Source organism: Chelonia mydas, chromosome 5, assembly GCF_015237465.2.
Source record: "Chelonia mydas isolate rCheMyd1 chromosome 5, rCheMyd1.pri.v2, whole genome shotgun sequence".
Classification (NCBI taxonomy): Eukaryota; Metazoa; Chordata; order Testudines; family Cheloniidae; genus Chelonia; species Chelonia mydas.
The window spans coordinates 35,565,683-35,580,153 of record NC_051245.2 but is presented as its reverse complement, the minus strand read 5'-3'; the positions used below and the strand labels follow the sequence as shown (position 1 = coordinate 35,580,153).

At 43.1% G+C, this 14,471-nt stretch overlaps 1 protein-coding gene across 1 annotated transcript; it reads left to right on the top strand.

Annotated features, from left to right (window-relative positions):
• The first annotated feature begins 348 nt into the window (after positions 1–348).
• Positions 349–2,615, top strand: ACTBL2 (actin beta like 2). The gene is given in 6 exon segments (XM_037902840.2): positions 349–534; positions 537–741; positions 744–831; positions 833–985; positions 987–1,442; positions 1,444–2,615. Coding segments are annotated over 6 exon segments (1,113 nt in total). The 5' UTR covers positions 349–408; the 3' UTR covers positions 1,529–2,615.
• Positions 2,616–14,471: the final 11,856 nt, after the last annotated feature.

Here is a 14,471-nt window from a genome sequence, read left to right as displayed (position 1 = left end):
GACCACTCTCCTTACAATGTGTATGATAATCAAGGTGGGCCATTTCCAGCACAAATCCAGGGTTTAACAAGAACGTCTGAGGAGGGGGGGGGGGGGGGGAGAGGAAGAGGCTCAATTATCCAGCTGAGGCCAATAATATTCTAGTGGCTACTGCTGATAGGGGAGAAGCTGTCTGAATAGGAGCACGAGCTGCAGCCTACACAACAGTGAACCAATGGGATGGTGTTTTGCCAAAAGATCCTCCTATTGGGAGATGTGGGGGAGGTTGGTGGGCAGGCTCATGCTGAGACCCAGCTGCCTTTAAATATGACTGAGGCTCATTCCTCTCTTATTACTTCTCCAGCAGCAATGAATATGAAAACATCTTCCTAGTAGTCACTAATCTGCTTCCTCTGTCTGTTAATTGCCATGGCTGATGAAGAGATTGCTGCTCTAGTTGTGGATAATGGCTCTGGTAAGTGCAAGGCTGGGTTTGCTGGGGATGATGCCCCCCATACTGTGTTCCCCTCCATTGTGGGGTGTCCTAGGCACCAGGGTCACAGGGTGTGATGATGGGGGTGGGCCAGAAGGACAGCTATGTTGGGATTGAAGCCCAAAGTAAGTGTGGTATCCTGATGCTGAAGTACCATATTGAATATGGCATTATTACTAACTGGGATGACATGGAGAAAATTTGGCACCACACTTTCTACAATGAGCTCCGGGTGGCCCTGGAGGAGCACCCATTATTGCTTAGTGAGGCTCCCCTAAGGCTAACAGGGAGAAGATGACTCAGATCATGTCTGAGGCCTTCAACACACCAGCTACGTATATGGCTATCCAGGCTGTGCTAGGCCTCTGGCCACACCACAGGCATTGTGATGGACTCTGGTGATGGGGTTACCCACACGGTCCCCATCTATGAGGGCTATGCCCTGCCCTATGCTAGTCTCCAGCTAGACCTGGCACTCAGTCAGATCCTGGCCGATCTCATGAACATCCTGACCGAGAGGCTACAGCTTCACCACCACAGCTGAGAGGGAGATTGTGTGTGATGTCAAGGAGAAGCTATGCTATGTTGCCTTGGATTTTGAGCAGGAAATGGCCACATCCGCCGTCTCCTCTTCCCTAGAGAAGAGCTATGAACTACCTGATGGGCAGGTGATCACCTTAGGCAATGAGAGGTTCTGCTACCCTGAGGCCCTTTGCCTGCCAGCCTTCCTGGGCATGGAATCCTGCAGCATCCATGAGACTAACTTCAACTCTATCGTGAAATGTGATGTGGATCTCTGCAAGGACCTGTATGCCAATACGGTGCTGTCCGGGGGCAGCACCATGTACCCAGGCATTGCTGACCGGATGCAGAAAGAGATTGCTTCCCTGGCACCAAGTACTATGAAAATCAAAATCATCGCCCCTCCTGAGTGTAAATACTCTGTCTGGATTGGTGGCTCCATCTTGGCTTCTCTCCACTTTCCAACAAATGTGGATCAGCAAACTGGAGTATGATGAATCTGGGCCATCCGTTGTTCACTGCAAATGTTTTTAAAGGGACTTCCCAGCAGACAACTTCATGAGAAAAATGTATCCACCATATTGAGCTATATTAATTCTCCTCTTTAAGGGCTCTCCTCTTAGAAGGGCTAGTATCCAGTGCTACTCATTTCCTTTATTTCTTTATCAAAGAAAACAGTTTGTTTGCTATTAATTTTTAGAGCAGTGACTAACTGATAGGAAAAGGTTATCTGGTAGAGCTCTTCTTTTGTGAAGCTTGGGTGAATTCTACTATCTTCTTTGCAGTTCAAAGTCCTCCAGTCATGGATCAAAGCTAACTTGTAAGGGTCAGAATAACAATTCAGTACTGAATAGTCTCTTACAGGCTGATAACATCTCTAAACAAGCACTTTTTTGTGTCCTAAAACATCTGGGTTTTATAGCTAAATGCCTAAGTGGCAAGATAATGGGTTAATGTTGCATATTTGGAGTTGCTAAACATGGGTTTGCTGTTTTTTATACTTCTAAGCTATAGTTTAGAACACTGATGTTAGTTCTGACAACTAGAACAAACCATTCCCTTAGCAGTGAGACTATCTACTGTAGCAAAAATTTCTTGTTCCTAAACACCATTATGCAAAAAAACCTGTAAACTGATTCTCAAATATGCATAATAATAAAAAGGCTAATCTCTAATAAGGTCAAGAACACTTCTTTCAGACTAGAAAGACTAGTGCTTTCTTACAGGACACAAGCAGCTATATAATGGAAGGACTTTTCAATCTTTGAGTGGAGTTTTGCAAGTCCTCCCATAAAGCAAATGCAGCTGGACTCTATTAAATCACTTAACTAGCATATAATGCCTGCTTACTGCATTAAAGTGTAATTCTATGCTTTTAAAGAGCAGAGTTTGAAATGGCTTAGTACATTTTAAAGGACACCAGACAGTTATAAGGGTTTGACCTACTTGAGAACTAGCCCATTCTTCTGCATAGAAACTGTTTAAAGAATAAGCAAAATCTTGGACCTGAAATTTCAGTTCCATTATTGCTGGAATGGTGGGTAGCATCCCTAGCCTGCTGCTCTTCTTTAGGACACACAAGAATTTGCCCTAGCTCTTCTACTGTAGGCAAAAACCTTAATTGATACCCATTCATTTCTGAATTTCTTCCAAATATTAAATATCAGATCCCTAAACTAATTCTCCTTGCTACTTCATAGAGTCTAAAACAATCTATACCTTTTGTAGGTACAGATCCTTCTCTCCTTTGCTAAGAGACAGCTGGGCTGATGTCCACTACGACTTGCCATCACACTTAAACCAAACAGTTATGGCAACAGAGTGCTGGTAGGTGAGACAGGAGGGTTTCTGCCATGACTTACTAATGTCACTTTAATATTAAAAAAAAAAAAGTACACAAACTAAAACTAGCTACTTGAATGACTTCCCCCTGCTGAGTGGAAACCATTTAGGCAAGAGATAGCTTATTACATGTGTGTAATTGGAAAAATAAATTGTTCCTTCTGACTGCTCTACTGCAAAACAAATGAATGGGTATTGAAAGAAAATCAAGCAGAAAGATCATGTTCCAGCTTCCCCCCGCCCCCTTAATATTGCTCATATGGTTAAGGGAAGGGTGTTCATTTAGTCCCAGTCATGCAACTATTTCTACAAGATGGACACCTATGCCTGCATGGAGCGCTATTGAAGTCTATGGGGCTGCCAGAGGACTCCCCTCTTTCTCCTCCCCCCCCCCCCCCCCGCCCCCATGGATTCAGTTGTAGTGTTGCAATGTTAATAACAAAGCCATGCATATGTTTGTTGTCGGTATTCTAAACCAGTGGTTCGCAAAGCCGGCCCGCCACTTGTTCAGGGAAAGCCCCTGCCGGGCCGGACCAGTTTGTTTACCTGCCGCGTCCGCAGGTTCGTCCAATCGTGGCTCCCACTGGCCACGGTTCGCCGCTCCAAAGGACGTGCTGGCCGCCCTTCCCACAGCCCCCATTGGTCTGCAGCGGCAAACCTGTGGCGATTGGCCAAACCTGCGGATGCGGTAGGTAAACAAACTGGTCTGGCCCGTCAGGGGCTTTCCCTGAACAAAAGGCAGACCGGTTTTGAGAACCACTGTTCTAAACTACCAGTCCTGCTCCACTAACTTAGTTTAAATACCTTATTTCAGCTGTCCAACCTGTAGGTTATTGATCTCTGCTAGGGAGAGTCACTTTAAAAAAAAAAAAGAAAGACAACAAAGGCCTCTTTTCAAAACAAACTTCTTGTAAAAAAAGCTTTCTGGTGAAACCAAAAACGGAATCTGCCTTTCTTTTAATTTTTCTGCAATAGAACTGTTGAGTTGGTTGGTTTTTTTGTTCGTTGCCTCCCCCCCTATTTTGCCTCTATGTAACTCTTCAAAACTTCCTTGCTTCAGGCAAGGCAAAATAGAACTCTGCCACTCTTTAAAAGTTGGAGGGCTTGAGAAATTTTGAGTAGCAAAAAGTAGACCCACCAGTCACTTTGGTATAGTGGGTTGCAAATGTGAGAAAATAGGAAGCCACAAATTCAAAAGATTTGGGGGGAGGAGAAGTACCTCCATTTCAAGAAAACAAAGGGGTTCCATTTCAAATCTTCTGGCATGGAAATATTCTGGTACTTAAGCTTTTTGTGAAAATGCCTTTGCTTTTGAATGGCTCTAGTAACAATATTCCTTGCCTGAACATCCAACCCTCCTCCCATTACTGCAGGGACCTATTTCCACCAAGAGTAGAGGATATAAACACTGAAGCTTTTAAAACCTCAGTAGAAGCAATATTCTGGAATAGTTGCTTGATGTGAAAACTTCCCCTTATTAAACATAGACCTAGCCTGGCTCTGTGATTGAGGCTGCTTCACCATGGCTAGAACACTCTTTTTTAAATAATAAAAAAAAATTTTAAAAAAATCATCTTTTGAATAAAGGGCTTTTTTTTTAAATGAAAATTCTTGAAGATATTTAGGGTTTTTAAACTTCCTTTCCCCCTCCCCCTCAAAAAAAAGGGGGGGATAGAATGGAAGAGGGGAGGAAATGTGTTAAATTGGTCTTTTAAACTCTATACAAAAAAAGTACTAATCTAGTCTCTGACACTTTTACAGAAAGAAAATGACTCACTTTTTTCCACAGGCTTCACCTTTTTTGAGCAGCTCTAGGCCTATTCTACACACTTTTTATACCAATTTAATTTTTGGTGAAGGATGTGAGTTTTTTTCTACCAAAACAGCTAAAGCAGAAAAACTCCCCTGCCTTGAGTAGATGTAGTTATATTGGTATAACTCATACAGGTGCCTTATAGTAGTATAGCTTATTCCTCTTCCTTTATAGTAGCTATACCAGTATAAGGCATCTTTATACCAATATAAGTGCATCCACACAAGCGGGGGGAGAGGGGTTGAATTACTGTAACTATAGCAGCATAGTTAAAGCACTAACATTTTTGTGTGTGTAGACAGGCTCCTAGTCTTGCCTAATATCCTCAAAGTTCCAAGGAAAATGTGATTCTCATGCTTGCAAACATATTTGGCTTACAAAAATTATTTGTGTATATATTTCCAATGTTGAGTTCAAAGAAGCACTTTCCCCAACTCTAAAATGATGTCTACCTAACAAGAATGTGAGCATTTATGGCTGAGATCCCCTGAATACTGCATGGATCTCCTCTGATGAAAGGCCCTATATGAGCTGCAGTTCTACCACCTTGTGGGATTTTATGGAATACCACCACAAGCTAAGCTGCATGAGTGCTTAGGTGGGAGACCTCCAAGGAATATCCAGAAGTTGCAGGAAGCAATAGGAATGCTGATTAAGCACTGAAGCTACCTTCCCTCCCTTCTGCTGGTGGTGCCATCTTACAGAGCAGGTATAAAATGGAGGACCTGCTTGCCTGTGGCAAATAAACTCTGGCACTCTTTGGTAAGACTAACTCTAACATCCTGAAAAAATGTAAACAGGGTAATTGCTTCCCTAAAATTTCTCCCTTATTTTTGACTACATACACTTGTATTTGCTTTCCAGGACTTATGTACCTAAACTGAGTCCCCAGAGATGTGCACATGTTTGAATACTGGCCCATGAAGTATGTATCAAATAATCACAATTACATATTTTGATGTGGAGTCCAGAAACCAGTTATTTTTGTACTGCTGCATGTATGATGCTGTCTGTCTGTGCTTTGTACAAAACTAATGGAATCATCTTGCTAATCACAGATGCTGACAAGCCAGGCCACTCTGTTCCGGTGCAATACATCAATCTGCCATGAGATGCTATTTCCATTTCTGCAGCTGGAATACTAAAGAATTATTTATGCATTTCTTGAGGTTTCACTACTTCAAATACCCCCACACTACTTTATCCCAAGCTTTGTCTGCTCCCAGTATGCTGGCATCTTGCAGCCATAGGAACTCTTCAAGAATTTTTTCTAGCTTATTTTAAAAACGTGGAACACACTTCTCATTCTTTAATGTGATCTTAAACAAGCAAGTTAGGACCAAGATGTATTCCAAGGTATATGAAAATCTTGCTGGCCCTTTTTATTCTGACCATATATTACCAGCCAAGTGCAAAGTTGCCCTAGTTCAATAATTCTCAAACTGTGGGTTAGGACCCCAAAATGGGTCATGACCCTATTTTAAGGGGGTCATCAGGGCTGGTTTAGACTTTCTGGGGCCTAGAGCTGAAGCCTTTGGGCTTAGGCTTCAGCACCCCCTCCTGTGGTCATGTAGTAATTTTTGTTAGAAAGGGGGTCACAGTGCAATGAAGTTTGAGAACCCCTGCCCTAGTTACATGCCCAGCAAAGCTATTAACAGTAGTATGATATGCTGCCAGGCACAGGATATGGGATCTATTCTTAAACCCTTTGGGTAGAGAAGTGGTAAAGACTGGATCTTCCAGGGCTTTCAAGCCAAGATTTCTATCCAGCTCTCCTGAGATAGAGGCTCAATCAAATGAGAGGCTTTGCTGAAGGTGCAGAATAGAGAAGATGCCAGAGCATGCAAACACCCTAACTCCAATAAAATCTGTAAACAGTGTCTGTATAATAGATTAAATTGAGCAAATTCTTCCATCTAGTGAAGTTTCCATGTCTAATGTTAGAAGTGGTAAGAGTCAGTATTCCAAAGGGTAGTTTCCTGTGCTCTTAAAGGAACACAAATGAAATTAATGATCTGAGTATCCTTCCCCAAATGAAAGTCTAATGGTTGCATAACATCATCTTTAGGCTGGGGAGGATGTGGCTGCTTTGAATCTTTCCTCAATGTGCAGAAAGAATCCACATCAGAGCAGTCATTGTGGGGGTTTATGATTACATCCAGACAATCACTCATTGGGCTGTGAACATTCCAGTCTGTGTAATAACTGGCCTTTTGGTTCATCCCCAGAGATTGAACCTAGGACCTCTAAGGCTAAAACCATAGGCCCTTGCGACTTGAACTGAAGCTAGAAGCTGTAGCAAATTTCGCTCATGTCTGGATCAGACACAGAAGTAGATGTATAAAACACTCACTGAATAGTGGTTACATATGCCTGTTGGCAACAGAGCTAAAACTCTCTCATCAGAATCCAAAACCTGACAATTTCCCTGCAACTCAGCCCAAGTTCACCAAAGTTGTACTTAGAGATCATTTTGACTGAATACACTTACAATCATTTGTCATCTTCTAAGATGCACCTTGTACACGCTAATGCTAAATAACAGGGATTGTAAACTACTTAGCAAATCTTGGCTGACTTTCAGTCAAGATTAAGATAAAATGAGCCTGAATTCTAGAATAGCCCTGAAAATATTTTAGACCCACAAGCTCCTTGGATGGATTGATGATTTCAGGTTGAACCCATGCAAGAATCAGCAGCTTTGCAGAGTTTGGTCAGACTTGAAAATCAAAGCAAAATGCAGGTGTTTACTAACCTGCTTGTGAACTGAAACTGCTAAATCTACTCAGGTACCATCTCAAATTTTCATCTTGCAGGACACTCTGCAGACCTGCTTTAGGTGCTCTAGCTACCCAAGCTGAGTGTTAGTGGCAGCAAAATTGTGCAGAAGATCATTTCTTCTTATGCAAGAAGTTTAATTAAATAAAAGTAGAAGCTCCAGTTATGAATGAAAGACAAAAAGCACAGCTCAGGGTTGCTTTTACCAGACAAAATGTGTTACCTCTAATGACAGGAAGGGCAAGATTTAGTCTGAGAGGAAGGTTTCAGAGTGGCAGCCGTGTTAGTCTGTATTCGCAAAAAGAAAAGGAGTACTTGTGGCACCTTAGCGACTAACCAATTTATTTGAGCATAAGTTTTCGTGAGCTACAGCTCACTTCGTCGGATACATAGAGTGGAAAGTACAGTGAGGGGATTTTATATACACAGACCATGAAAAAATATACGTTGTAAGGAGAGTAATCACTTAAGGTGAGCTATTACCAGCAGGAGAGTGGGGTGGGGGGAGAGAAAACCTTTTGACGTGATAATCAAGATGGGTTATTTCCAGCACATTTCCAGGAGTTAACAAGAAGGTCTGAGGAACGGAGGGGGGGAGGGGGGAGAAATAAACAAGGGGAAAATAGTTTCACTTAGTATAATGACCCACCTGCTGAAGTGAAGAAACAGATTGACAGAGCCAGAAGAGTACCTAGAAGTCACCTACTACAGGACAGGCCCAACAAAGAAAATAATGGAACGTCACTAGCCGTCACCTTCAGCCCCCAACTAAAACCTCTCCAATGCATTATCAAGGATCTACAACCTATCCTGAAGGACGACCCATCACTCTCACAAATCTTGGGAGACAGGCCAGTCCTTGCCTACAGACAGCCCTCCAACCTGAAGCAAATACTCACCAGCAACCACACAACAGAACCACTAACCCAGGAACCTATCCTTGCAACAAAGCCCGTTGCCAACTGTGCCCACATATCTATTCAGGGGATACCATCATAGGGCCTAATCACATCAGCCACACTATCAGAGGCTCATTCACCTGCACATCTACCAATGTGATATATGCCATCATGTGCCAGCATTGCCCCTCTGCCATGTACATTGGCCAAACTGGACAGTCTCTACGTAAAAGAATAAATGGACACAAATCAGATGTCAAGAATTATAACATTCATAAACCAGTCGGAGAACACTTCAATCTCTCTGGTCACTTGATTTCTGATCTCAAAGTGACTATCCTTCAACGAAAAAACTTCAAAAACAGACTCCAACGAGAGACTGCTGAATTGGAATTAATTTGCAAATTGGATACAATTAACTTAGGCTTGAATAGAGACTGGGAGTGGTTGAGTCATTATACTAAATGAAACTATTTCCCCTTGTTTATTCCCCTCCTCCCCCCCACTGTTCCTCAGATGTTCTTGTTAACTCCTGGAAATGTGCTGGAAATGGCCCACCTTGATTATCACTTCAAAAGGTTTTCTCTCCCCCCACCCCATTCTCCTGCTGGTAATAGCTCATCTTAAGTGATCACTCTCCTTACAATGTATATTTTTTCATGGTCTGTGTGTATATAAAATCTCCTCACTGTACTTTCCACTTTATGCATCCAATGAAGTGAGCTGTAGCTCACAAAAGCTTATGCTCAAATAAATTGGTTAGTCTCTAAGGTGCCACAAGTACTCCTTTTCTTTCTGGGAGGAAGGAATGTCTAGGCATTAGGTTGCTAGCTTGGGACTTGGGCAACAGGTTCAGTTCACTGATCTGATGTAGACTTCCTGTGTGATCGTGGGTGAGTCCCTTAGTCTCTCGGACCCAGATCCTTGGAGGTATTATTTCAATGGGAGTTGGGTGCCTAAATACCTTTGTGGATCTGGGCCTCAGTTCCACATATGTAAAAATGGGATAACAGCACTTCCCCCTCTCACAGGGATGTTGTCAGGATAAATACACTGAAGGTTGTAAAGTGCTTAGATATTAAGCTAATGGGGGCTACTTTACTTCCTTAGATTCTGGCTGGGTGGGGATTCCTTGAACCTGCCATACAGCAGCCTGGCACAATTCCAGTCACGGCAGGCTCTTAGATTGTACTGGGGAAAGGACCACTACTTTGCTTTTTAAAATTTATTTTCTACATTCTTTCATACACAAGATGGACTTGTTGGTGACTAGTTTATTATTCATTTGTACTTGGGCAGCATCTAGAGGCTACCACTCAGGGATCAGGACCCCATTGTGCTAGCCACCATACAGACATGTAATGGAGAGAGAATCCTCGCCCCAAAGAACTTGCACTCCAAGTATAAGAGAGAGAACTAGTGCATAAGACTGTTTATATGGTGGGTTTTTCCCATCTTAAGTTAAAACCACTAAAAATTTACCAAAATAAACATCTGTTATAGATGAAGTTGGTGGCCCCTGGGGTCTCCAAGCTCTCTGTGGAGCTTAGCCCTAAGAGCGCATCCCAGAGAGGAACAGGGGAGGAGGATTACATAATTAAAGGAAATCTATTTCTTGAAACAGCCCCAAACAAGTTTTATTCCAAAAACCAGATCCAGAATTTGTCAAAAGCCAAACACCATAAACTGGAAACACTGGACCATGTTCTCTGCTGCACCTTATAAGCACCAAACATAGCCAAGAGGCAAAGGTGCAGAGTTGCTATGGGTAGTTTCCTGATCCTGTGGCCAATTCTGTGTGGAACTGGTCCTTGGGATGGTTTAGTGCAGCCTCAGGGCTGTTCTTAACTACACCAGCAGCCAAGGGCACCCATGGGGGGCTTCCAGCAGCTGTGGATGATTGAAGTGCAGAGGCTCTGCAGCCACATATCCTTCCTCCTGACCACATTCCCTGCAATGGGAGTTGGAAAGAGGCCCTGTAGATCCAGCTACAGCAGTTCTATGCCATCCAGGTATTTCTCCATGTTAGGAGAATCGTTAGCTGGCCATAGCAGGCTTAAATCAGGCAACTTTACCAGAGGGGCCACAGCAAAGCAGACTTAATGGGTCTGATGATCTAGCCCCCTAGTAAAATAAATGCTCTTCCTCTCCCCCCCCCCCCCCCCCGACACCTTTTTCTATGCCTTCTGTATATGGTCATGTCCAGTATGGAAAATGGAGTAAGTATAGAGAGGAAATCTACAGTGCTGCCAGAAAATTTCAGATTGTTCTACCCTTCTCCCAACAAGACAGGATGGAGACTTTTTGTTCCGGTTAGAAACAGAAGGTGTGGCAGCTTTCTTCTGTTCTCCATAATTGACTTAAAAGATTTAAGGTAGAGGGAAAAAATGCTACAGCCTGCTGAAATGAGCAAAGGAAATAAAAACAACAATGAAAACAGCAGGGGGACCATTTCAGCTATACTAACATGAGTAAACAAGGCAGGAGTTGGGGAAGTTAAAACAAAATAACGGAATACCAAAGGGGAAAGTCACATCAGAATTTTGGAGCCAGCTGCAGAAGAAGAAAGGACAACTCGTGCCATTAACTTCATTTTTAAAGTTACCACACTGTAACATCACCTCTTTTTCACTCCTAAAATCAGACCTACCCGATTTCTTCAGTCCTGCAGCCACAGCTTCATGTCACTGCCACAGATTCCATGATTAGTGGGAGAAGATAGCATGTGGAAAATGGGTACAGGAAAGGGAAGGCAAAGAGTGAATTTTTTTTAATTTATTTTTTTTTTACAAATTTTACACCCTTTACAACAGCTAGTGAATAACTTATAGTGCCACCTCATCCCATCCAATTGTTCTTGCATTAATCCCTGGGAATTAATTATATGCATCTTTTCCATCTCTAAATTCTAAGAGCTATCAAAGGATTTAAAATTATGTCATTGTATAAATTGCACACAGTTTCAGTCTTTCAAAAACACAGTGAACACACCCTCCCGCCCCCAAACACACACACGGCCAAGAAAGTTCAATAAAGGCAATTGATTTTTTCAGTTCAGTCTTTCATAATGGAGGGAGTGGTGGTGGCTCTGTAGAAAAAAAGGGCTATTAGGTAGCTAATCGCATTGTTAATATTCTTTATTAGTGTTTTTGGTAGTGCTTAGGACCCCCCGTCATGGATCAGGACCCCACTGTGGTAGGTGCTATATAAACAAAACAAAATGATGGTCCTTGCCCCAAAGAGCTTAGAATCTAAGCAAGACATTTATTATTATTAATTATCCTAATAATCTAAGCAAGACATTTGTCAACATTCTCCTCTTCACACATTGAAAGTCATGGAAGGGAATGGCAGGTCTGTGACTCATGAGGCATTGCCGCTTTTCACATCATCCCCGGTGGTAGACCACATTGTCAAGAGAGTCTAGTCTTTGCCTCGTGTCCACAATGTGACGCTCTTTCTGAACCTGCCCATCCCCCTCCCTGGAGCAGAAAAGCTGTAGGGAGGTTTCTGGCTGTTCGGAAGAGCAGCGAGTTAGAATGATTTAGGGGAGTGCACAGAGCAGCAATTCCCCAGTTCTTCCAACCTGGCCTTGGGGACACACCCACCCAGCCATGTGGAGTTCATTGCCTACACAGCAGAAGGAAGAAAGGCAGTTATGCTGGAGTGGTGGGACAGCACCTTTCATTGGGAATAGCCTTCCCACATTCATCTGATCACCCCTTCTCCACCCCATCGTTCCGTCTCTTTCTGAGAAGCAGCTATTTAACAATACCTTTTCTACATGCACTTGAATTCACTCATGCTCACTGTGCATTTGCACTCTGAATTTTCAGGCTGCTGCGCTCTTGTCTTGGCCAGGGCCAGTTGTAGAAAGAAAAGCTTGGGAAAAGCTATTTGTGCTGCATTTCAAACATTGCTGATGGCTGGAAGTACCAAAAAGCTTGCCAGGAAGCCTGTTCCCATGGGATAGCCGCCCAGAGTCTAGACCTAGGATATTTGAGTGAGTATCGAATAAACTTGTGAATGTTTATCTGAACAAACCTTTTGAGGTTCTTTCCCCATTAATCAGGATGTGGGGCCTGATTCACCATTGCCCCATGTGGTGCCTAATCATTTACTACACTCACTTGTGCAAAATGAGTACAAAGGGGGGTGTAAAACCGAATCAGAATGATGGGGTCTTACACTGGCTTTGCAGTGGTGTACATAACTACACAAAGTGAAGAGCCATGGGAAAATCAGATGCATGACAGTCAGCCCATTGCTAGCATTTCTTACGTCTTTGTGCTGTGTCCAGTTCTGAAAGGGGGAACGGAATACAAAAACTGGACACACTCAGAACTGCAAAAGGAAGCTAGGGAAAGAGTCACAGGGAGATGCAGAGGCTGGGAGTCAGGAGACCTGGAGTCTATTCCTAACTCTGCTACTGCTTCACTGATACACCTTGGAAATGGCATTTAACTGTGCTGTGCTTCAGTTCCCCTGGCTGTAAAAATGGGGGAGGGGAAATACCTATCGTTGTAACAGCGGATGAAAGGTGCTATCAACGTGTAAAGTGTTATTGTTGTTTGTCCTGTAGCCCCATTGCTATGAGCTCTGGAAATTCCCATTAATAGAAGACTTTCCGTAACTGGACACTTCAGTTTATTAGAGCCGTCTGCTCTCATTATACTGCCTAAACTGAAGTGTGTTGGTTTGGAGCACTTTAGTGAAAGGTCTGGAGCTTCTTATTAGGCTGAAATTAGACATTTCAAGTCCCTCAAATACCAGTGTTTTAACATTTGGCAATGTCTTCAAGTCACAAACTGGGCAAATAGTGAACATGAAGGGGTTTCCTAGCCACAAAAATGAGCAAGCAGTTACTTTAATCTGCTCTAAAGTCAGAAATAGTTCATGTATTGTAAAAAAAGCCACTCTGAGCAAAGAAATCATTATTTAGTTTCCTTGAATATAAAATTATCAGCATTACTCAACGATAGTGTGGTTGTAGCACAAAAGCCAGGATATAGTCACTGAAAACCTTTAAAATTAGACAAAGTTCATTAGATGTCAAAGTCTTTGAGCTGTTCTCAGCTTCCATGAGAGGAGGGTAACAAAGCCCAGTGGACCGGGGTAGGCATGTATGAATGCCAGGATTGTTAGACCAACGGCATTCTCTTCCAGACCTCCCGGGACCTCTACCATACATGCTGTGGAACGAACAGGGTCCATGAGAGGGTAGGTCTGGCAGTAGGAGACAGCAGGACTGGAGACAGGGGTTACAGCGGCTCTGCATGCCCCTTCCCTTCCACTAAACCCACAGGCCAACCCACTGCAAGTTTAGCACTATTTAGTTCTCAGTTGTGCCTACAACATGCCAGGCACTTTTGAAACATAAAGGGGCTGTCATTTATTACGTTTGTATAACACCGAACACATCCCACTCCCCCCAAAAATGCATCACAAACATGCTATTTGCAAACCATCACTCTATTTGTTCTGCTTGTGTGTTCTTTCCTTTCCCTCCCATCCCCATCTTGAATCTATCTTGTCTATTTAGACTGTAAGCTTTTCAAGGTAGGGACTGTCTATTACTTCAGGTTTGTGCAGTGCCTAGCACAATGGGCCTTCTACCATAATAGTAATAATAATAATTTTACCTCATCTAACATCTTTAATGGCCCCAGTTCCAGGAGTTTATGTTCTACCTGCCACAGATCTGGCTGAGCTCCTCCTGCTGTGAGGGGATCCAAACACTAACTCCCACTTCCCCTTAGCTTGCTGAGGCTGGGCAGAATTTAGACCCTGTCCCTGGCTTTGGACCTCTAGGCACACACTCCAGATGTAGACCTTGTGTCTGACACCCCTCTGGGCTGTGGAGACGCTGCAGTCCAATTGCCTGGGCCCCGATGCTAGTAGTACGACTTCCTCCAAGACTGCCAGCATGTTCCTCAGAATCCCACCAAAGTGTGACTGCTTTCCAGTTTCTCTCTTCAGGGTCAAAGAGGCAGTGAAAGCAGCCACAAACTTTACACTGGATTTTAATCACAGTTTACTTATTATGAGACACACACAGATCCAGACAAAATAAAAAACACCTATATGCATTTCCCTGCCTCAGGTTCCTCCACATTCTAGAGAGTTCTTTAGCCTTGGAAAGAGT